The sequence below is a fragment of the Equus quagga genome, chromosome 8 (assembly GCF_021613505.1).
Source record: "Equus quagga isolate Etosha38 chromosome 8, UCLA_HA_Equagga_1.0, whole genome shotgun sequence".
Taxonomy (NCBI): domain Eukaryota; kingdom Metazoa; phylum Chordata; class Mammalia; order Perissodactyla; family Equidae; genus Equus; species Equus quagga.
Window position 1 is genome coordinate 128989578 of NC_060274.1, and position 23132 is coordinate 129012709.

Genomic DNA, 23132 nt, shown 5'->3' on the forward strand with positions numbered 1-23132 from the left:
TTTTTTTTTTTTTTATTAATGTTATGATGGATTACAAGCTTGTGAAATTTCAGTTGTACATTTTTGTTAGTCATGTTGTGGGTACACCACTTCCCCCTCCGTACCCTCCCCCCACCCCCCCTTTTCCCTGGTAACCACCGATCAGATCTCCTTCTCAATATACTAATTTCCACCTATGAGTGGAGTCATATAGAGTTCGTCTTTCTCTGACTGACTTATTTCGCTTAACATAATGCCCTCGAGGTCCATCCACATTGTTGTGAATGGGCCAATTTCGTCTTTTTTTATGGCTGAGTAGTATTCCATTGTGTATATATACCACATCTTCTTTATCCAATCATCAGTTTCTGGGCATGTAGGTTGGTTCCACGTCTTGGCTATTGTAAATAATGCTGCGATGAACATAGGGGTGCAACGGACTCTTGAGATATCTGATATCAGGTTCTTAGGATAGATACCCAGTAATGGGATGGCTGGGTCATAGGGTATTTCTATTTTTAACTTTTTGAGAAATCTCCATACTGTTTTCCATAGTGGCTGTACCAGTTTGCATTCCCACCAACAGTGTATGAGGGTTCCTCTTTCTCCACAACCTCTCCAACATTTGTCGTTCTTGGTTTTGGATGTTTTTGCCAATCTAACGGGGGTAAGGTGATATCTTAGTGTAGTTTTGATTTGCATTTCCCTGATGATTAGCAATGATGAACATCTTTTCATGTGTCTATTGGCCATATTCATATCTTCTTTTGAGAAATGTCTGTTCATGTCCTCTGCCCATTTTTTGATCGGGTTGTTTGTTTTTTTGTTGTTAAGCAGTGTGAGTTCTTTGTATATTATGGAGATTAACCCTTTGTCAGATAAGTGGCTTGTAAATATTTTTTCCCAATTAGTGAGCTGTTTTTTTGTTTCAATTCTGTTTTCCCTTGCCTTGAAGAAGCTCTTTAGTCTGATGAAGTCCCATTTGTTTATTCTTTCTATTGTTTCCCTCAACTGAGGAGTTACAGTGTCTGAAAAGATTCTTTTGAAACTGATGTCAAAGAGTGTACTGCCTATATTCTCTTCCAAAAGACTTATTGTCTCAGGCCTAATCTTTAGGTCTTTGATCCATTTTGAGTTTATTTTGGTGTGTGGTGAAAAAGAATGGTCGATTTTCAATCTTTTGCATGTGGCTGTCCAGTTTTCCCAGCACCATTTGTTGAAGAGACTTTCTTTTCTCCATTGTAGGCCCTCTGCTCCTTTGTCGAAGATTAGCTGTCCATAGATGTGTGGTTTTATCTCTGGGCTTTCAATTCTGTTCCATTGATCTGTGGACCTGTTTTTGTACCAGTACCATGCTGTTTTGATCACTGTAGCTTTGTAGTATGTTTTGAAATCGGGGATTGTGATTCCGCCGGCTTTGTTTTTCTTGCTCAAGATTGCTTTAGCAATTCGTGGTCTTTTGTTCCCCCATATGAATTTTAGGATTGTTTGTTCAATTTCTGTGAAGAATGTTCTTGGGATTCTGATTGGGATAGCATTGAATCTGTATATTGCTTTAGGTAGTATGGACATTTTAACTATGTTTATTCTTCCAATCCATGTGCAAGGAATGTCTTTCCATCTCTTTATGTCATCGTCAATTTCTTTCAAGAAAGTCTTGTAGTTTTCATTGTATAGATCCTTCACTTCCTTGGTTAAGTTTATCCCAAGGTATTTTATTCTTTTCGTTGCGATTGTGAATGGGATAGAGTTCTTGAGTTCTTTTTCTGTTAGTTTATTGTTAGTGTATAGAAATGCTACTGATTTATGCACGTTAATTTTATACCCTGCTACTTTGCTGTAGTTGTTGATTATTTCTAATAGTTTTTCTGTGGATTCTTTGGGGTTTTCTATGTATAAGATCATGTCGTCTGCAAACAACGCGAGTTTTACTTCTTCGTTACCTATTTGGATTCCTTTTATTTCTTTTTCCTGCCGAATTGCTCTGGCCAGCACCTCCAGTACTATGTTGAATAGGAGTGGTGAAAGTGGGCACCCTTGTCTTGTTCCTGTCCTCAGAGGGATGGCTTTCAGCTTTTGTCCATTGAGTATGATGTTGGCTGTGGGTCTATCATATATGGCCTTTATTATGTTGAGGTACTTTCCTTCTATACCCATTTTACTGAGGGTTTTTATCATAAATGGGTGTTGGATCTTGTCGAATGCTTTCTCTGCGTCTATTGAGATGATCATGTGGTTTTTGTTTTTCATTTTGTTGATGTAGTGTATCACGTTGATTGACTTGCGGATGTTGAACCATCCCTGTGTCCCTGGTATAAATCCCACTTGATCATGGTGTATAATCTTTTTGATGTATTGCTGTAATCGGTTTGCCAAAATTTTGTTGAGGATTTTTGCATCTATGTTCATCAGTGATATCGGCCTGTAGTTCTCCTTCTTTGTGTTGTCCTTGTCAGGTTTGGGGGTCAGAGTGATGTTGGCTTCATAGAATGTGTTAGGGAGTTCTCCATCTTTCTCAATTTTCTGGAACAGTTTGAGGAGAATAGGTATTAAGTCTTCTTTGAATGTTTGGTAGAATTCTCCAGAGAAGCCGTCTGGTCCTGGACTCTTGTTTTTGCCGAGGTTTTTGATTACCGTTTCTATTTCCTTACTTGTGATTGGTCTATTCAGATTCTCCATTTCTTCCTGATTCAGTTTGGGGAGATTGTAGGAGTCTAGGAATTTGTCCATTTCTTCCAAGTTGTTCAATTTGTTGGCATATAGTTTTTCATAGTATTCTCTTATGATCTCTTGTATTTCATTGGTATCTGTTGTGATTTCTCCTCTGTCATTCCTGATTTTATTAATTTGCGCTTTCTCTCTTCTTTTCTTGGTGAGTCTGGCTAGGGGTTTGTCAATTTTGTTAATTCTTTCGAAGAACCAACTCTTTGTTTCATTGATCCTTTGTATTGTCTTTTTTGTTTCAATATCGTTTATTTCTGCTCTTATTTTTATTATTTCCCTCCTTCTACTGACTCTGGGCTTTGTTTGTTCTTCTTTTTCTAGTTCTGTTAGGTGTCGTTTGAGGTTGCTTACGTGAGCTTTTTCTTGTTTAGTGAGGTGAGCCTGTATTGCGATGAATTTCCCTCTTAGGACTGCTTTTGCTGCATCCCAAATGATTTGGTATGTCGTGTTCTCATTTTCATTTGTCTCCAGATAATATTTGATTTCTTCTTTAATTTCTTCAATGATCCATTGTTTGTTGAGAAGCGTGTTGTTTAGTCTCCACATTTTTGCACCTTTCTCTGCTTTTTTCTTGTAGTTGATTTCTAGTTTAATAGCGTTATGATCAGAAAAGATGCTTGATATTATTTCAACTCTCTTGTATTTATTGATGTTTGCTTTGGTTCCCAAAATATGGTCAATCCTTGAGAATGTTCCATGTGCACTTGAGAAGAATGTGTAACCTGCTGTTTTTGGATGAAGTGTTCTATATATATCTATTAAGTCCATCTGGTCTAATTTTTCATTTAATTCTATTATTTCCTTGTTGATTTTCTGTCTGGATGTTCTGTCCATTGGTGTTAATGGTGTGTTGAGGTCCCCTACTATTATTGTATTGTTGTTGATGTCTTCTTTTAGTTCTATTAAGAGTTGCTTTACAAATTTTGGTGCTCCTGTGTTGGGTGCGTATATATTTATAAGTGTTATGTCTTCTTGGTGGAGAGTCCCTTTTATCATTATATACTGTCCCTCTTTATCTTTCTTTATCTGTTTTGCTTTGAAATCTACCTTGTCTGATATTAGTATAGCGACACCTGCTTTCTTTTGTTCATTATTAGCTTGGAGTATTGTTCTCCATCCCTTCACTCTGAGTCTGTGTTTATCTTTGGGGCTGAGGTGTGTTTCCTGGAGGCAGCATATTGTTGGATCTTGTTCTTTGATCCATCCTGCCACTCTGTGTCTTTTGATTGGGGAGTTCAATCCATTTACATTTAGAGTGATTATTGAGACGTGGGGGCCTACCACTCCCATTTTGTGTCTTGTTTTCCGGTTTTTTTCAGTTTCCTTTGTTTCTCGTCCCATGGTTTAATCTGTTCTGATGTAGAGCTGCTACTCTCTGTTGTTGTCCTTCTACTTATCTCCTCTGCTCTTGGTTTTGTAGCCCCTTTCCTTTTTTGGATTTTTCAGGAATGAGGGTTTTCCTGAGGATTTCCTGAAGAGGAGGTTTTGTGGCAATGAACTCCCTTAATTTTTGTTTATCTGGGAAAGTTTTTATTTCTCCATCGTATTTGAAGGATATTTTTGCTGGGTAGAGAATTCTCGGCTGTAGATTTTTGTCCTTCAGATTTTTGAATATATCATTCCACTCTCTTCTAGCCTGTAAAGTTTCTGCTGAGAAATCTGCTGATAGCCTGATGGGGGTTCCTTTGTAGGTTAGTTTCTTTTGCCTGGCTGTCCTTAATATTTTCTCCTTGTCGTTGACTTTTGCTAGCTTCACTACTATATGCCGTGGAGTTGGTCTTCTTGCATTGATAAAGTTTGGAGATCTATTGGCTTCTGTCACCTGAAGATCCATCTCCCTCACCAGATTTGGGAAGTTCTCAGCCATTATTTCTTTGAATAGGTTTTCTGCCCCTTTCTCCTTCTCTTCTCCCTCTGGTATACCTATAATCCTTACGTTGCATCTCCTAATTGTGTCTGATAATTCTCGGAGAGTTTCTTCATTTCTTTTAAGTCTTGCTTCTCTCTCCTCCTCTGCCTGCAACAATTCTATATTGCCATCTTCCAAATTGCTAATTCTTTCCTCCATATTATCGGCCCTACTGTTCAGAGCATCTAGATTTTTCTTAATCTCCTCTATTGTGTTCTTCATTTCCAATATTTCTGTTTGGTTCTCCTTTATCGTATCAAACTCTTTTGTGACATAGCTCCTGAACTCGTTGAGTTGTCGGTCAGAATTCTCTCTTAACTCATTGAGAATCTTAATGATGGCTGTTTTGAAGTCATCGTCATTTAGGTTATACATCTCATTTTCTTTGGGATTGTTTTCTGTGTATTTGTTGCTTTCTTTCTGTTCTGGAGATTTAATGTATTTTTTCATATTGCTTGATGTTGTTGATTTGTGCCTCCGCATGGAGATAGAGTTTAGTTGCTCCTTTCACTTGTTTCAGCTGCTGCGGTGGGAGGAGCAGCTGTTTATATTTCACCAACCAGGAACCCTGTCCGTAGTTGCTAACTGGGCCTGGGCCCCTCTTTGTAGCCACAGTGGCCCTTTGGATTCCCTCCTCTGCCGTGGGGGCCGTCACAGGGGGGCTTCAGGCTGCAGGTGCCTACTGTTGCAGCCCACCTAGATGTGCTCTCTCCTTGGGGTCTGCAACGGTGTTATGGGCTTTTCCAGCGGCCAGGGGTGGGATCACTTATATTTGTCGCTCCGTTGCTGTCGGCACCCACCAAATCTCACTTGTCCTCTATAGGTCGCAGGAGAGCTATTGGCATCTTCTACAGTCTGTGGTTAGTACACCTAGCTATGCTGCTTTTGCCCTGGGGTCTTCCAGCCTTGTGGCTGGCGGCTGGGTGCCTTCTACTGGTGCTGTGCAGAGGCTTTCCCTAAGGCTGCTGTGAGCCTGTAGGGTTTCCCCCTAGGCTACTAAGCTGGGTCTCTGGAACTCTCTCCAGCCCCAGTCCTCTCTGAGATCTCCGTCAATCCCTAGCCCCACGGGGCGGGCAATGGCAGCTGGGGGTCGCCCCGCCCTCAGGGCTTCTCTCCTGGCCTCTCCCGGAGCCGTGAATGCTCAGTGTGGCCCCTCTGCTAACGGCAGACAGAGAGTTTTGTCTGCTGCCCGGGCGGAGCCCCGGCGCTTCCCCTCCGGGTCGCAGGACCGGCCTTTGAAAGTTCCCCCCGCCCCGGTCCTCTCCGAGATCTCCGGCAATCCCTAGACCCACGGGGCAGGCAATGGCAGCTGGGGGTCGCCCCGCCCTCAGGGCTTCTCTCCTGGCCTCTGCCGGGAGCCGTGAATGCTGGGCATGGCCCCTCTGCCAATGGCATTAAATAAGGTGAATTTTAAGTAGTTAGGTTCTAGTGAATTCCAGCTACTAAGCTAGCTGGTCTTTTGTAATGGGCATTATTTTGATGATTCTCTTGAAATTTGCTTATACGATGCTACTATTTTACAAGAATGCAATATTTGTACATTCTGGTATTGAAGGTTGATGTTGCCATCACTTCATAACCATAGTCACAATTTGTTAGTATAGATATTTATGGCCCTAAGGAACTTGAAATCTGTTGCTTGATGTATCTCTCAACAGTTTGCAAAAAAGGGACTAACATGGAAGAATGAGGTAGTCCTTTTATAGGAATATTCTCCTTTCTTAACACTGACCTGGGGCTTGGCGTATAGACTCTACATATTCCCTTTTCAGCCGACAGAGAAGGTTCTCTTGTTCATATGCTCCATCATGTTTAGATGAAGAGCTTTTTAGCAGCTGCAATGGATTTTAATCCCTTTTGAGTTTTGTTATTTATTATTTCCTTACCAATAGGCGTGGCCACAGAGCTCATGTACCCTGAGCTTGGTTTTTAAACGTTGAGTTTTGCTAAAGCATGCAAAACAGGAGTGGGTGTAAAATACCGTGAGTTCCGTGTTTGGTAACGTGTTACCGGTCATATGAACAGTTTCTGGTGAGGTGGCAGGGAAACTGCACATGGCGAGAGCTGCTCTGATGCAGGGCACGCTGATACTGTAGATAAAGGAAGCGAGTGCAGGGGCGGGGTTTGGCGCAATAGAGTGCCAGCCAGAATTTTGTTCCTGCAAGGGCACTTTTCCAAATGATTCTATAACATGGCTATCGGTAGAATGTTGCATTTGAAAAATTGCCCACAAACCCTTATTTCCATGTCCTTGTAAGGCGTTGTAGAGAATGGAGGCTCATAGTCTCGACATCAGTCCCAGGTGAACGACCCCACTGAGTTTTAACGCGTAGAAGCCACTTGTGCCTCAACATTCAAATGTTCTGAGCAGGAGGATGGACTTTCCTTACAACCTCTTCAGTTAACGCTAGCTGTCTAAAAACAGTTAAGGTTTCCAGTCAACCTAAAAGAAATACCAGAAAGGAAAATAGAAAGTCTCTGACGAGTTTCAAACAAACCGGTGTCTTCACCTGTGGAGGATGTCACTAAGCCCTTGCAACAATGCATCCTCAAGGATTTAGACTTAAGAAAGTTCAAATGTACGATTGTTGTGCTCAATATATATGCTCTTCATTCCCATTGCACAAGACTACTGCAGTTTGAGCAAGACCTCCTGGCTGTGTATTTTAAGGGATCAAAGAAAATGCATCCTAACCAATCATAAAGCAAATATTCATTTAGGATCTATATAAAATCATAGTGTATGAGGCACTATGGTACGAAGTTCCCCAAAGGAACTTCATATTTAATTGCAAAGAGACCAGTCAGTCCATGCTGAGGGCTAGCTGGGTCTCACAGATAAATGCTGCATATCTCATGCAAGGCGTAGGAAACTTCCGGGTGTTGCAACAGTCAGGGTCATGGCAGGAGACCTAATCCAGCTCAGGAGTTCAAGTGACAGTCAGCAAGGACTGTTGGCACAGGTATGGGTGGGGTTAAGGAAGCAGCCAGAGCGGTGAGGCCCCAGAGAACAGCAGCAACCCGAAACTGACACTGCCTTTAAATAAGCCTGAACGAGCTAAAGGTGGCCCCCGACGGGGTGTAATTGTGGAAGGAAGACGCCTTTGCCAGTCACCCTGGGCAGAGCAGAGAGAGGCGGGGAAAGAAATCCCTGGACCACTGTCTTCCTTCCCAACCATCTCCTGCTCACGCCTCCCGTTGGTCAACCTGAAACCACCGGCAAGAATGTGGAGGGGATGCTGTTTGTAGGGTCATGGGCCAGCCTTCCAGGACACGAGCAGGGCAGAGAAGGGGGCAGAATGAAGGTTGGGAAGGGGCAAAGGGAGAAGCCCCAGACCAGGCGCCTTGAGCTTTTCCTTGGAAGACCAGTAGGTTACAGCAGACCAGAGAGAAGGGGGCTATCTGATGAAGACACGGATGGCCCTGCATCCTGTGGGATTGGGGACCCCGTGCTGCACGTTAAAGTTCTAGGCCCTGTCTCCAAGCAGTGGTCTTACTTAAACCAATTTTGAAGGAATTTGCCAAACTGATTTATCCAGATATAGGTAAATGGTGAGAAGGTCTTGTCGATAGTGGTCCTCATACTTTATATTTGTAAACATCACCTGGGCAGGTGACAGAACATGGATGTTCTCTGCTCCTACCCCCAGAGATTTCAGTTCAGTAGGTTTTGAAGGGCCCGGGAATGTACATTTTAACATATGCCCCCAAGGTTCTAACAGAATTCTGTAGCATCTTTTCTTTCTTTCTCTTCTTGTTTTGCTGGGGAAGATTTACCCCGAGCTAGCATCTGTTGCCAATCTTCCTCTTTTTGCATGTGAGCCCCTCCGCAGCATGGGCACTGACAGTCCAGGGGTGTGGGTCCACGTCTGGGGACTGAACCCACGCCACCAAAGTGGAGCGTGCCAAACTTAGCCACTAGGCCACCAGGGCTGGCCCATGTAGCATCTTTTTGAGAAATACAAGAAGTTATTTCAAATAATCTTTCTCGTCATATCAATTGGTTTTCTCCTTCTATCCTAGGGACTAGATAATTATTATTTCTTTTGTCCAAAAACCTTGGATTACTATATTTGGAGTAGTAATTAACGTCTGGCCTCAGCTGTTTTTCTTCAGATAAGTAGACTAATTACCTTGACATTTCTTTATAGTTCCAATTTCCCAACAAAATACTGTTTGCTTTCCTTTAGGCTCCCTACAAGTTGTCTTCATCTCTTACACAATACCCAAAATAAAACAAATATTTCCATGTTTCCTTTCATTTGTACACGCCCTGGTTAAAATGCATGCCTCAGTTCTCCTCAATATATCATAAACTGTGGCTATTTTTTTAAAAATTAGTTTTCCCTGTAACAACAATAAAGGTGTCCTTAAGGTTTTTTTTTTTTTAGCTACAATATTTAAAGGCATTGGGTCATAAAAAATGGCTTAAACTGGACTGATAAAATTGAAGTAAAAAATCAAGAGTCTGAATTTAGTTTAGGCTATAAACTTCCCCTTCCCCTTCCTAATATATGCAACTTCCAGATAATTAAAATTTTGCTGCTTTAAGTGCAAAATTTGTCTTAATAGTTTTGGGAGACATTATTTGTGAATGTGCCGCATAAATAGCTGCTGTAAAAAGGTGACCATCAGCTACGCTTCCCTTTTCTTACTAATTCAGAGGCAGAACGTTGCCCACAGATGTCGTCGCCGCAGGTCTGCTGCAGGGTTGGCTGTTTGCCCCACCCCGCAGATCCAGACTGTGTCCTCTTCCAGCTGATTCTTCCTTGCGAGTCTTTGGTGCCACAGTGTGCTTCACACTCTCCCCATATCTGATGTGCTCTTCTGTTTTCCCTCAGTGCGTTTTAAATTCTTTCCTTCAAGTTTCTTCTGTTGTTCCGGGCTGCTCCCCTGCGCTGAGCTAGGGTGTTATTTAGACCTAACATTACCATTTTCCATCAAAGTGCTTTATCTCCTGACCTGCAAAGGAGCTCATCACAGAAATGCCTGAATTCCCCTCTGGATATTTGTGTCTCCTCAGCATTTTTGATCAGTGCTTGCTTAGACTCTGAAACTTCTGGTTATTGCTGCTGCTTTTGTGTTCATGGCTATTCCAGAGGGGAGAGAATTTCATTTAAATCCTTGATTCAGGGGGTATTAACTGTTTGTGAGAGAAAGTGGTAAAGGGGTATTGAGGGAGAAATGGACAGAGAGGCAGAGAGAGAGCAATTTCACCAACCCAACTAAGTGTGTCCAGGAACACACGCCCCCAGGCTGTAGCAGGCTGGCCCTTCTCCACGAATTTCACTATGGGGATTCGCTCACTGGAGCTTCACCCCCATGTCCATGAGATAGGGACCACGCAGAGTCCTGCTTGCTGCTTTGGTCTACTCTTAGACCAATTCTTATCTTTGCTGTGCTTTTAGCACCCTTATGCAAGGAAAAGAGCCACTAATAAGGAAGAGTAAGTGAATGAGCCAGTAAAACAGAAATGGGGATGTGCACCCGATAGGCGGACGTGGCGAATATTGATGGACGTGTGCCAGTTGCTAAATGTTATTTAAAACTTGTTCTTGCCATCTGAAAGTCATTTGCTGTCCCCCTGAATATGGAAATACCGTGATTAGAAAGCTGTTTTACCATCGTGAAGTATAGGCACCATTGATTTTGTAATTTGTTGCTACCTTCTACTTATGGTAAATGGCCCATGATACATAAAAGAAATTTATGTCAGAGCTTTTCGTGGTGAATAAATATTAGAAAGAAAATACACTAAGACAATAGACTGAGTAATGTAACGTGAAATCCTGTGGTCAGCTTTGTATAGTTTACTTTCTCCCGATAATTTTAATAGTTGCTATGTGAATATTTTACTTTTTGGGGTATTTGATTCCATCTTGGCCTGATATTTGACACATTTTAAGGCATGGTGGGAGAAGTAACCAATCCTTGTCTTTCTCAGTGCACTTTTTCTGATGTCAGTAAACAAATGGAATAATTAATTAATGCCTGCCTTCTTCTAGAAGTCATTGCAAGTGGCTTACAGAATCCTTCACTGACTTCCCATTGCACTTAGGGTTAAACAAAATACGTGGCGTTGTCTACAAGGCTGGCCTGGTTTTATCTGTGCCTTCCCTCCAGCTTTGCCATGTGACACTGCACCCGGCTCCCTAAGCTACACTGAGCACCAGGCTCATGCCCACTGTCCGGTGCTTCCTCTGTGAGGAAAACCTTCGCAGCTGTTCACCTGGCTAGTTCCTGCACATCTTTCAACTCTGAAATTAAATCTCACTTCCTCACAGAGCTCTCGCCTGCCCTTTTGGTCGCCAATCAAAACTGGCAGCCCTTGTATCATTATACCCTTCATAGCCCCCTGTCTTGCTGTCCACTGCACTTATCTCAGGTGTCACTTCATTGACCTGATGTCTCTCGCCTGCCAGGTGTGAGCACAGGAAAGGGTCTGCACCTCACCACTCTTGGTGGGGCTGCCTGTCACAAAGTTGTTATACACTGCACATGGTAAACCTTTGTCATTGTGAAATATTACAGTGTAAAAGCTATATAACATGCAAGCAAATAGCTTAACAGACTAGCATAGCCTGACACAGCCCTCTCGCCTCCACCTGGCTCAAGAAGAGAGGACTGCCAGCACCCCCGAAGCTCCTGCACCTTGCCTCCCAATTCCAATGGCGACTCCTCTCCCCCTAGGTAATGCAGCATCCTGGGTTTTATGGACACTCCTTCCTTCTTGTCTTCATAGACTTAGGTATGAACCCTATACTTACAGCATAGTTTTGCCCATTGTTGAACTTTATATAAATGAAATCATTCATCATATATTCTTTTGTTTCTGACCCCTTTCACTTAATGTTTATGAATTTGTCCATGCTATACGTGTAGTAGTACCTTGTTGTTTTCATTGCTGGGTAACATTCCATTACATGGAGTATACCAGTGTGGTAGGCAAGATAATGACCCCCTGCCCCCGCACCTAAAGATGTGCACACCCAATCTCCAGGACCTGTGAATATGTTAGGTCCCGTGGCAGAGAGGAATTAAAGTTGCAGGTGGAATTAAGATTGCTAATCAGTTGTATCCCTGTGGCTAATAATTTTCCTGATGCTGTATGTCTTTCTATTAGACTGAACTGTATGAAAATGCCAGCATTAGACATTTTGGATTATAAAAATAGTTGATAAATGTGGATCTACTGAATAGATCCCATTCTAGGCTAGCTAGAGTTTAAAAATACTAGAGCTTTCTTTTTGAGTAATTTGATACCTAAAATAGTGAATAACTCGGGAACAGCCCATCCTCTTCAAGACTCTCATGAACATTCTGTCATGCCAACTGTCTTGGCTGGCATTTGCCTCAGCTTGAATTAGCCCGCTCCTGTCACAGAGAAGGCTGTGCTCCAGCAATGATGACAGAGGATGACAAGTGCACGTTCTGGAGGGTCTGCTAAGGTAATTGCTAAATTTCACTCATAGTTTCCCTGGGAAAGTGACTCCACGTACTGGTAGAAAAACCGGTCTTTTCAAAGAAAATTGTACGTCAAATTAGCAAATTAATTATTTTGGAATTATAAAGTGAGTAGTTAAAATTTTCACCTAGTTTTCAAGTGTCGTTTTGGCCACGCACACTGGAGCGTGTGACCTCACAAATGAATGTGGAATGGTTTCTTAGAAATGAAGCACCCGCGGGATGCTGGGCTCCTGGACCGGATGTCTTTTTTTTTTTTTGAGGAAGATTAGCCCTGAGCTAACATCGTCTGCTAATCCTCCTCTTTTTGCTGAGGAAGACTGGCCCTGAGCTAACATCGTGCCCATCTTCCTCTAGTTTATATGTGGGATGCCTACCACAGCATGGCTTGCCAAGTGGTGCCACGTCCGCACCTGGGATCCAAACCCGTGAACCCCGGGCCACCAAAATGGAACGTGCGCACTTAACCGCTGTGCCACCAGGCCAGCCCCCCGGGCTGGATATCTTTACGTGCTATGTATTCAGCTTCTTTGTTCTCAGGTTTTAGAAATCAACTCAAGCTAGTTTAAGTAAAAAGGGAAATAAAATATTTCATAAAGAAACAGGAGTGTCTTATTGAATCTAAGGGAAAAATTCATTCTGGCCTCAGGAGGAAAATTAAGTCAAGAAAGGGCAAACCGATAGGGACCCTTCTCTCTCTTTGCTTCTCGTCTCTCTGCCTCTCAGTCTCTCTCCTTCTTCTCATCCTGTAAATCTGGTCTCTTTTCTTCTGAATCCATATGCCATGTGGAGGTAGACACTGCCCCGCCTCCATTCTTATGTTTCATGACAATGGGCAAGAATAAACTGGAATATTTTAGTCCCACACCTGACTTCCTGGGGCAGAGAGTTCTGACCTAGGCTGGGCCCATTGCTTGTGGCTGCTGAGGAGAGGAGCCCATGTCTCTGGAGCCGTGGGTGGAGCAGGACGGCGGCGGCGATCATCGTGACCAGGGCACTTTTCAGCAGGCGTGTATACCATGAAGATTGTATCCAAGTGGCAAGCCCTTTTGAAAAGATGAGCTCAAGTTACTGTGGTCTCTGTCTCTAACGTGCTGGTGGTTCTTGCCTTTGAGACTTGTTTGTTTGTTAATATTTATTGAGGCTTGGGGAAATTTTTGACCTTGGGAAGTGACGTGTTGAGCTTGCCAAAAAGCTGCCCAGTGTAGAAGACCAGTCTCAAAACTGCCTGTGCTTTCAGTGAGCCCGTGCAAAGACAGCCATTATCTAAAGATGCTTTTAAGACATGGTTATCATACACAGCAATGTAAAAGATACTAATGCTCCATTTTAAACTCTGCAACTTGCTTCCAGAGTCTTAACTTCACTGAAAGGGATTTCTCTTGGGCGTGATGTACTGTGAGATTTCTTCTGACTGCGATCAGGGCGCAGCACCATTGCTTTTGGTGATTTATGGAACAACATACCTATAAAACATATCAAAGTAGATCCAAGTTAGACTGAGCTCTGAAGGTAAGAATAACTTACATTTTGAATTAATTTCATAAAAGAAGCTATCAGACACAGTCAGTTAAACTGAAGAGCCAAAATTATTTGAGCTCTGGTGTTGAATTTGCAGGTAAAATACAATGAAGAAATTTTAAAAGATAGGTAATTACAGTCAATGATTTGCCTGTTTTTTTTTTTTTTTTTTCTTCCTAGAAGGTCTGATAGAGCAGGAGCTCCCTCCGCAAACACGGTTTTGCTAAACTGCTGGTGGAGGGCTGGCAGCCGCCTTAGTGATGGTGGTGGGTAGGATTTCAAAGTGCTGTGCCCTCAGGCAGACGCATAAAGTCGTGTTACGTAAAAGAGTCAACTTCAGAAGTTTCCAAATTCATGGGAGAAAAGGAGACTAGATCCCAGATCAGTCTGTAAGGCAAATATAGATGGGTGGTGGGGAGCCCTGGAAACCCTGAGTAGGGGGACATCCATCACATGGTGCGAAGTGTCGGGGAAGACAGGCCCCCGAGAGTTTGCCTGAGAGGCCTGGAGAGTGTCAGCACCCCTCTGTCACTAAGATAATGATTCGTAGTTAACTGCTGGTCCTCAAAAGGAGGGCCTGTGGACCAAATTTAATTCCTAATTAGTGAAATCAACAGAAGTGTTTTTAAGGTTACGACTGCATCTTCCACCACCAGCACTGCCTCATCCCCAGCCCCACTTCCCACAGCGTTGATTGCTTTGGTTTTTCAGAAATGGCTGCTTAGCCATTCCCGGCTCTGTCGTCAGTTACAGCCTCCTTGACATGAAATCAGCATTAGTTAGTATCTTGTGGCCACAGCCCTCACCCGTCCCTCATACTCACAACTAGCAAAAGCACCCAAAAGGGCGTAGAAGACACAAACCAGAGTCACAGGGAGGGTCAAACTTCAGGGGGTGGGAAGATCTCCCTGCTAAGAATTACAGTGCTGTTGGCGGTGACATTCTGCCCTCTCAGACCGCACTGGCTGTGTCTTCACTTCCAGCCTAGACTGTGAAGCCCAGCTAGCTGCTGATTCATGTACATCCTCTGGAAACTTCTTAAAACTATCAGTTACCTAAACGTGGACCTAGTTACATCCTGGAGAAGGCCTCTTTCAGTTTTGGGAGCCAGAAAATCTTCAGTCCTGATAGGCTTGTGAAAGCCGCCTCATAGAGGAGGACATTGGTGCAAAGATGAATTATTGTGAGAAAAATAGTTGAATTCACTTCCTCCTTCCCTAGTGAGTGGGCCATCTGGTTGACCCCTCTGCCTTTAGCAAAGGGGAATAAAATGCAAAATTGGCGGCTGTCCCAAGCGAGCCTGGCAGGGCCTGGATCTTTGCCCTTCTGCTCTCCTCGCGCCATCCTGACCACTCCTGCATCTGCAGCTTCTCACTCTCTGATCTTTGGTGCTGGTGATGCTTCTTAGGAAGAGGCCTTACTTTACTACAATCTCGCTTTCTGCTGGATTTTACTCCTTCTCCCCCTTTAGCTGTGTGAGGCTGTACTTACAGTGCATAAAACAGATGTGCCATATGAGGTGCACTCGAAATGTTCAAGGTGGCTATTTGCTGCTTGACGAACGCATCACTTTACTGTGGAGTCACACAGCTGCAAGCCCCTTTGGGGACCCAACAGTAAGCCATCAGTTAAAATTCTGATTTGCCCTCGTTAGAGCTTAGGAGGCAATAACAGGAAGTGGACAAAAGGAATGTCATCTCTGCATCCTTTACTTTCTTTATAAAGTATAGGAAATTTGATGTGCTTTTGAGTTCTTCCCATATTTCATATCGTGTTACTGAAACATTATTTGGTAGTGATAGCAATAAGTAGTAAAGCAGTATCTGCTGCCTTTATAAATTTTATAAATTACACGATGCTTTCAAACACATTTGATAGTCCTAACACCTGAGCAGTAAATCCCTTTTGTCTCCCACCCCATCGTTCCTTTTTTCCACTCTTGCAGACTTTAGTTTCTCTAATTTTTGAAATTATCCCCTGAGAGTTTTCATTTGAATCTCTGCTCCTCATCACAAGCCGCGAGGTCTGACGGAGGTAGCAGGGGGGATTCTGTGAGACAGATGAAGCTCAGGCCAAGATAAGACACATCTGATTTAGCACAGAGAGGAGAGGCATGGACGCAGTACCTGATGAAAACGCACGGATGGTGTGGCTGTAACTGTGGGGGAGGCAGCACACGATGGTCATTCCTGAGTCAGTTCACAGAACACTGTGGAGTCTTTAAATTGTTATTTTAGTCTGTGTTTCTTCCATTTCAGTTGTACCATTGGCACATAAAATGTCAAGTTCCAATCACAAATCACTAAGATAATAGCACTTGAAAAAGATGAATTTTATATTCAAAACAACCAAACACCCTAGGAAAAGGTTTAGTTTGTTTTTTGTTCATTTAATTGAGTTTATTTTCTTTTTGCCTGAATTAAAAATAAGCATGAGCAACAATTATGTCACTAGAGACCAGGATTGCCAAGTATAGATGTTAGTGTGCATTACATCTTTTAGGACTCATTGCTATTTATGGCATTGCTAATACAACTGGGCTTATATTAGCGCTTTGCTTTCTGCATCCATCAACAATTCCTTTTCTGCCAGAAGGGCCAGCAAATAGCAGAGTTGCTTCTCACAAAAGCATTCATACATGCATTCATCCATTCAGCACACAGTCCCTACGTGCTGTGGTGTCCCAAGTTTTGTACCAGGCATTAGGAACATATGAACATGTCAAGACAACTGTCCTTAGGTAGCTTGCAGTCTGTGATGACACAGGCATTAAATACATAATTTAACAGTGCAGTAATGTTACAGATGACACAGGCATTACGTGCATAACTTAACAGTGCGATATTGTTACAGAAGAGCATTTATGAAGTGTTGCAATTGTGTCCAGATGAGAGTAATAACCTCTGCCTGTGAAACCAGGCAAGCCTTGCCCAAATGTCAGAGGTGATATTTTTCTGATAACTAAAGGATGCAAAGGCATTTGCCTGACGAAAGGAACAGAGAGGAATGTGAGGAAACAGTGTATGCAAAGTTCCGGGGTTGGGGGGCCGTGAAAGGGAATGACTTGCTCCGTGAGCAGTAGTGAGCTGTGAGCAAAGAGTGTGGAAGAACTTAGACTTGGGTTGGAGGTCAAGAGAAGCAAGGTAGACTTGCTTTGTGGTGATGTGCAAAGGGCTTTTTTCTTGAGAATAGAAACCAAGAGGCTCAGAGAGGGCTGAAATGCAGATGAGAAACATAAATGTGTCCTGACCCCCAGGACCAATAAACTGAGGCCTGGGAAGACACCTAGTGCTGTCTTCCTCTCTCGGGGGCTGCCATAACAAAATACACAGACTGGGGGCTTAAACAACAGAGATTGATTTCGCACAGTCTGGAGACTGGAAGTCTGAGATCAAGGTGCAGGCCGTAGTGTCTGGTGAGACCTCTCTCCCTGGGTTGCAGATAGCTACCTTCTCGCTCTGTCCTCACATAACCTTTCCTCAGTGCATGTGGGCAGAGAGAGAAAGGACGCAGGCTCTCCATGTCTCTTCTTATAAGGACACTAATCTCATCATGGGGGCCCCACCCTCATGACCTCATCTAACTCTGCTAACCTCCCAAAGGCCCATCTCCAAATACCATCACATTAGGGGTTAGAGCTTCAACATATGGATTTAGGAGGAACACAATTCAGTCCACGGCAGCCTGACATGCTTCCTTCTACTGCACTTCTTTAGTTTTTGTTCAAATGTCACTTATTAGGAAATTTCTCCGACCTCCTTGTATACAAAGAGCTCACAGGACCACTCATCCTGCTTTATTCTTCTTTTGTTAGTGGGTCTGTCAGTTTGTTTGTCCCTATCCTTGCACTAGAATACAAGAAAGGAATATGGAAAAATGAAAGCCATTCAGTTTGTTGAGTTGATAGCGGTGTCATCTGTTTTGTTCACTGCTGTACCCAAGGTTCTCAGCACAGGGCTGGCAGAGTCAACCTTGGATGAGTATGTGATGGATGGATGGATGGATGGACAGATGGAAGGAAGGAAGATTTGTTCATCTTTAAGACCAAATGGCTAATTGTAAACGTGTTTTTCCATTTTATTGGATTTCCCAGGTGTGCATATGATATCAAACAGAACAGGGAACATATTATAGCCTAATTTTCACCATTCTAGGCAAAAACATACGATTCTACTGAGAAATGCACTACTGAAGCTCAGCATTTCGGGGAATAATTTGTTAACTTTTCTTGTCTTTCATGGGAAGCAGGGTCACTTCTACTCAAATTTTTAAAAATTCAACTCCTGCAGGTTAAGATAATGAAGTCTGAATTTGGGGAGCCAAATTAGATGTTCAAAGAAGCACATATTACCTTGCATTCTAATTCAAAAACTATATCAATGCTCTGGTTATACCTATGTAAAAATTAAATGTGCATATAGACCGTGACTAGAAAGGAAGATGGAAAAAAATGAAATTTTTTTGTTTTCTTGGATTAGCAAAATTGTCCATGAATTTTTCCTCTTTATTTCCTGTTGTTATTGTTACAATATTGTCTGCGTAGTAAAAAAAAAATTACGTGTACTGTGAAAAATGAAATTTGACAAATGAAAATGGAATTTAATAAAGAATGTCTGCTTTCCTATGGGTAAAATTACCCTGCTTTTTAAATGTAAGACTATTGCCAGAAAGGCAATATGGTGAGTCTATACTTAAGAAATGGCGTGAATGATCCAGAATCACCTCACTTAAGTGGGCTATGCGATCAATGCCTATTTGGCTATCTGTTGTGCATTCTCCCATTCACTTATTTGTACTGAATTGGTTTTCTGTGCATAATCTTTTCTTAGTCCGGTGAGCATAGGGAAGCAGAGTCTTGTCCCTTTTCTGGAAGTATCTTGACTCTCATTCATTTTTCCACCTGTAGGAGCAGCTTCACAGTTTTGCATCGTTCTTTTCCATCCTATATTGTGTCCATAGAACTCGTACTGTATTAGGCCTTTGTAAGATTGTTTATTTCTACCTCCCTCCCTCCCTGAAGGACTGGCCCTCCTAACAGGATCCCTCTTAGATGTTCATCCTGGTGAAGCTGCCCATTCTACTATTAGGCAATACTAATGGTTAGGAATTCTGAAGTGTTTTTGAGACACAATTCTGCCTCTGAAATTTCCTTTTGGTTCTAACTCTACCTTCTGGAGAATAAGTCTTCACTCTCTTCTGGGTGCTAATTCAAATAGATGAAAACTGAGTATTTGGGTTTTGAGGCTGAAGACTTCTTTCAACCTTACTTCACATGACGTATTTTGCAAACATCTCTGTCTTCTGATCATCTTTGTAGACACACTCTCTATAGCATTATCTCTGACAGTATCCAGCCTAGACATGGACAATATGTTGTGGATGTGTTAGGGCCAGAGAGGGGCACACTGGGAATATCAGAAGGACTGCTGTCACTGCAACATTTGTTCAATCACACTTCTGAAGTAAATCAGGTGTAGTGCTAGCTGGTCACGAAGTTGACACAAAGCAAAAGTGCATATAAACTTTAACCAATGTGTGTAATAGATGTGCTTAGGACAGAATTTAGAATCCTAGATTATTCTTATTAGCAACAAGATTCAAAAGATATCAATTGTTTGACCCGATGAAGATAATAACGTTAATTTTAGCACTCTGGATCTTGGGTAAGATTGGGTCTTGAGTACTAAAACATTCTGGTTTTGGTGGTTACCCTGGGATTCAGTCTGACCGGTGTTCCGGAAATGTCCACTAGGGTCTGCGCGAGGTCGTATACACCACAGAGATCCTATGAATAGTACTACTTCAAGATTTATGCTTTTCACAAATTTCACGAAAAGGGCTTATTTCCTTTGTAAACGTGGATGAAGTGAAGATCTTCTGGGTCAGCACAATCTGATCTCTTCTCCTTGTCATTGGGCAGTGATTTTCTCACAGAGAAAACCCCGTCCGAGAAGAGATGAGATCGACTCAGTGTCACTTTTTGTCATGATTTCATGTTTATGTTTAGTCTCATTGTTAAGTGCTAATAGGCCACTTCTCAATAGATAAATTAAATTCTGGATGGCAAATAAGAAGACTGATAGAAATTTCTAAACTGCTATAGAACTCTGTCCTGCTAAGACTCTCTTGACCCTGAGAGTTTTTCTTAATTTAATAACTTAGATAGCCAATATTAAATATTTGGATGTCGAATATTAATTATTTGCCATCTGAGGCTTGAGCGTTTTCTTTATTTTAATTTGCAACAATTTGATACATTCTACTGAGCTTTCAGTCTTGGACGAAGATGTATTTATGTATTGCACTATCCTCTCCTCGAGGCCATCTGCATTCCACTTCGCCTTGACTTGGAGTTACGATGAGTTGTAATTACGGGCACTAAAATAGAGACTACTTTGTGATCTATGCATAAGCAGAAGTCGCACTAGTCCATTTTCAGCCTGACCATATGTCTTTATGTGCCCTGGAAAGTCCCAGTTACTCTTGTATAATTAATAATAATTATTATTAACATGAATTATTATATTTATTAATCGTTATTAATATTACCCCCCTTGTCTCTCAGAGGATCCCAGTTAGAATAGAAATTATATGATCACTCTAATTTGAAAGGAACTGAAAGTTTGGCTTCAGCAGCTATTATGTGTGATTAATTTCCTAGATTTATTCAGCCTTTAGCAGTGTCTCCAGATCTACCTGCCCCCCCTACACACACACACAATGCCAACCCCTGCAATAATACAGTTATGGTTCCCTGAAGGGCACTAAAACGTGGAACAGGGGTAAGTGAGTCACCCAGTGAAGACAGACCTGGGAAATCTTGAAGCCTGTGTGAGGAGATGTGGAAGGAAAAAAAGGGTCAAGATCTGAGCGGTGGGCTGAGGTTGATTAAAATGGGCGTGTGGTATGTGCTAAATAAAGGTTTGAATTTGGTAGCCTGAAATAGAAGTGAACAGTTTGGATGTAAATAAAAAGAAAGAGGAGAGCGGACTTGGGCTGGAAGAAGTAATCGTGCGTGGATGTGATTCAATGGGGTTGATAGGCTGGCTGTGATGAAGAGAAACTCCAGTCACCTTGTGCTGTAGAACCTGGCTTTTTGGGTGGAGAAACATTAAGTTCACACAAAAGCCGTGAACATAGTAGGACATCAGGTTCTTTCTCGAGATGGGGTTTTGCCATGGCACGGGAAAGAGAGCCCCAGGCTTTCGGACGCTGAGGCAGATGGGCAGAGAAAGGAGAGAAGCGTGGCTTCGAGGGTGAGACCATGCCTTGCTCACTGCTCATGAGTCACTGTTTGGTGTCTTGGTTCTTGAGTTAAAGGAAGTGTATTTATTTGGTTTATTTTATTTCTGTCCTTCACTAACTGGGTTTTTCTTTTATGGTGTTGTTTTTAGGAGCTGGTGGGGAGCAATCCTCCACAAAGAAACTGGAAAGGAATCGCGATCGCTCTCCTTGTGATTCTGGTCATCTGCTCCCTGATTGTCACCTCGGTCATACTGCTGACACCAGGTACTTATGGTTATTCTTGGAAAAGCAAGTCACTGTAAGGGAGAAAGAGCATCATTTTGCCTTGCAATTTTTTTCTAGATAACTACCTATTACGTAATTTATTTTTCCCAGGTTCTAATTCTTATTGTGCCATATGGTAAAATGATGTAATATGTTTTTAATGAAAAAGATCCATTTTATATGCTTTGAATTGGTTTATATAATTGTTGACTAGGTAGAAATGCTTGACATGTATTAAAATTCACGGTTACTTATTCATGCTTTGTGAGCTTAGAGACAGTGGTATTATAAATATATAATAATTTTATACATCTCATGGCATTCCTGGGTATTATATCAAGGATAAATTAACAACATATATTGAGTTTGAACTAAGGATAAGGTACTTATTAGGTACTACTGATGAAATAAAAGTATAAAACAGAGTCAGAAATCTCTCAGGGGAGAAAAAACATGTATACACATACACTATTGAATGTTTCAAAAATAAGTGCTGTAGGAGCTTAGAGGAGAGAGGGGTCCTTAATGAGAAAGCTCGTGGAGGAGGTAACGTGTAAAGGGGCTCTAATGGAGTGGTAAAATTAGTAGCCAGAAAGCCGTGCGATTAGGGAGGGAAGAAACCCTTTGCCTATAAGATAACCAGACAGGAGGTATCATAGGAAAACATTATGGCCATGTTAAACTCTGTGTAACTATTTCATCCATTCTCATTGTTGTACTAGGTGCTTATTTGTGTGGACAAAAAGAAAACTAGTTCTAATCTTCTATAAACAGACTGCACAGATATTAGACCTTAAGATGGAAAAGATGCAATGTAAAAAATTTTTCATAGGTACAAAGAGTGCAGGAAAATTATGATGTATGTTTAGACCATTATCACAAAACTTAAATGAAAAAAGAGTAATCTGTAGCCTGCAACCAAAACTAGATAAAAATATCAAAAGAAAAGAAAATTACAGACCAATATCTCTTATAAATATAGATGTAAATGTCTCAACAAAATTCGAGCAAACTTAATCCAGCAACATATAAAAAGGCTTATACACCAAGACAAAATGAGATTTATCCAAGAAAGAAAATTTGGTTTAACATATGAAAAATCAGTGTAATACACCCATATTAATAGAATAAAGGGGAAAAAACCATGACTATCTCAATAGACACAAAATAAGCATATGACAAAAATCCAAAATTCTTTCGTGATAAAACACTCAATGTGCAAAAAGAAGAGAAGAAAACTTCCCCAACCTGATAGGGAGAATCTGTAAAAACTCACAGCTAATATTATGCTTAATGGTGAAATACTGAAAGCATTCCCCGTAAGATCAGGAATAAGACAAGGAAGTTCTCTCTCACTGTTTCTATTTAGCATTGTATTGGAGGTTCTAGACAAGACAATTAAGCAAGGAAAAAACAAGACATCCAGATAGGAAAGACAGAAGTCAAACTATGTCTATTCATAGATGACATGATCTTCCGTATAGAGTATCTCAAGAAATCCACAAACACACACACAAAACCTGTTATAATGAATAAATGAGTTCAGCAACATCAGAAGATACAAGATCATTATAAAAAAAAATCATTCGTATTTCTATACACTAATTCAAAAATGGAATTATGAAACGATTCCACTTACAAGAGTTTCAAAAAGAATAAGATACTTGGGAATCAATTTAACAAACGAAGTTATAACACTTGCACACTGAAAACCACCAAACAGAATTGAAGGAAATTAAGAAGACCTAAGTAAATGAAAAGATATCTCATGTTCATGGATTGGAAGACGTAATATTGTTAACATGTTAACACCTCCAAATTTATCTAAGATTTGACCCAATCTCTATCCAAATCCCACTTGCTTTTATTGAAAAAATTAACAAACCGACTCTAAAATTTTAAGAAAATGCAAAGGACTCAGACTACCCAAAATAATCTTGAAAAAGAACACTTAAAGGACTTACATTTCCTGATTTTAAAATTTACTCTAAAGCTATACTAATCAAATATTGTGGTGCTGTCCGAA

General features: G+C 41.6%; 1 protein-coding gene across 1 annotated transcript in view; it reads left to right on the plus strand.

The window, feature by feature from the left end:
* The window catches only part of DPP6 (dipeptidyl peptidase like 6), a 753509-nt gene that overhangs the window by 345450 nt on the left and 384927 nt on the right, over positions 1 to 23132 (plus strand). Inside the window, exon 2 of the mRNA XM_046670129.1 lies at positions 20992 to 21106. Coding sequence (XP_046526085.1) covers positions 20992 to 21106 — 115 coding nt within the window. The remainder of the gene's footprint in view (positions 1 to 20991; positions 21107 to 23132) is intronic.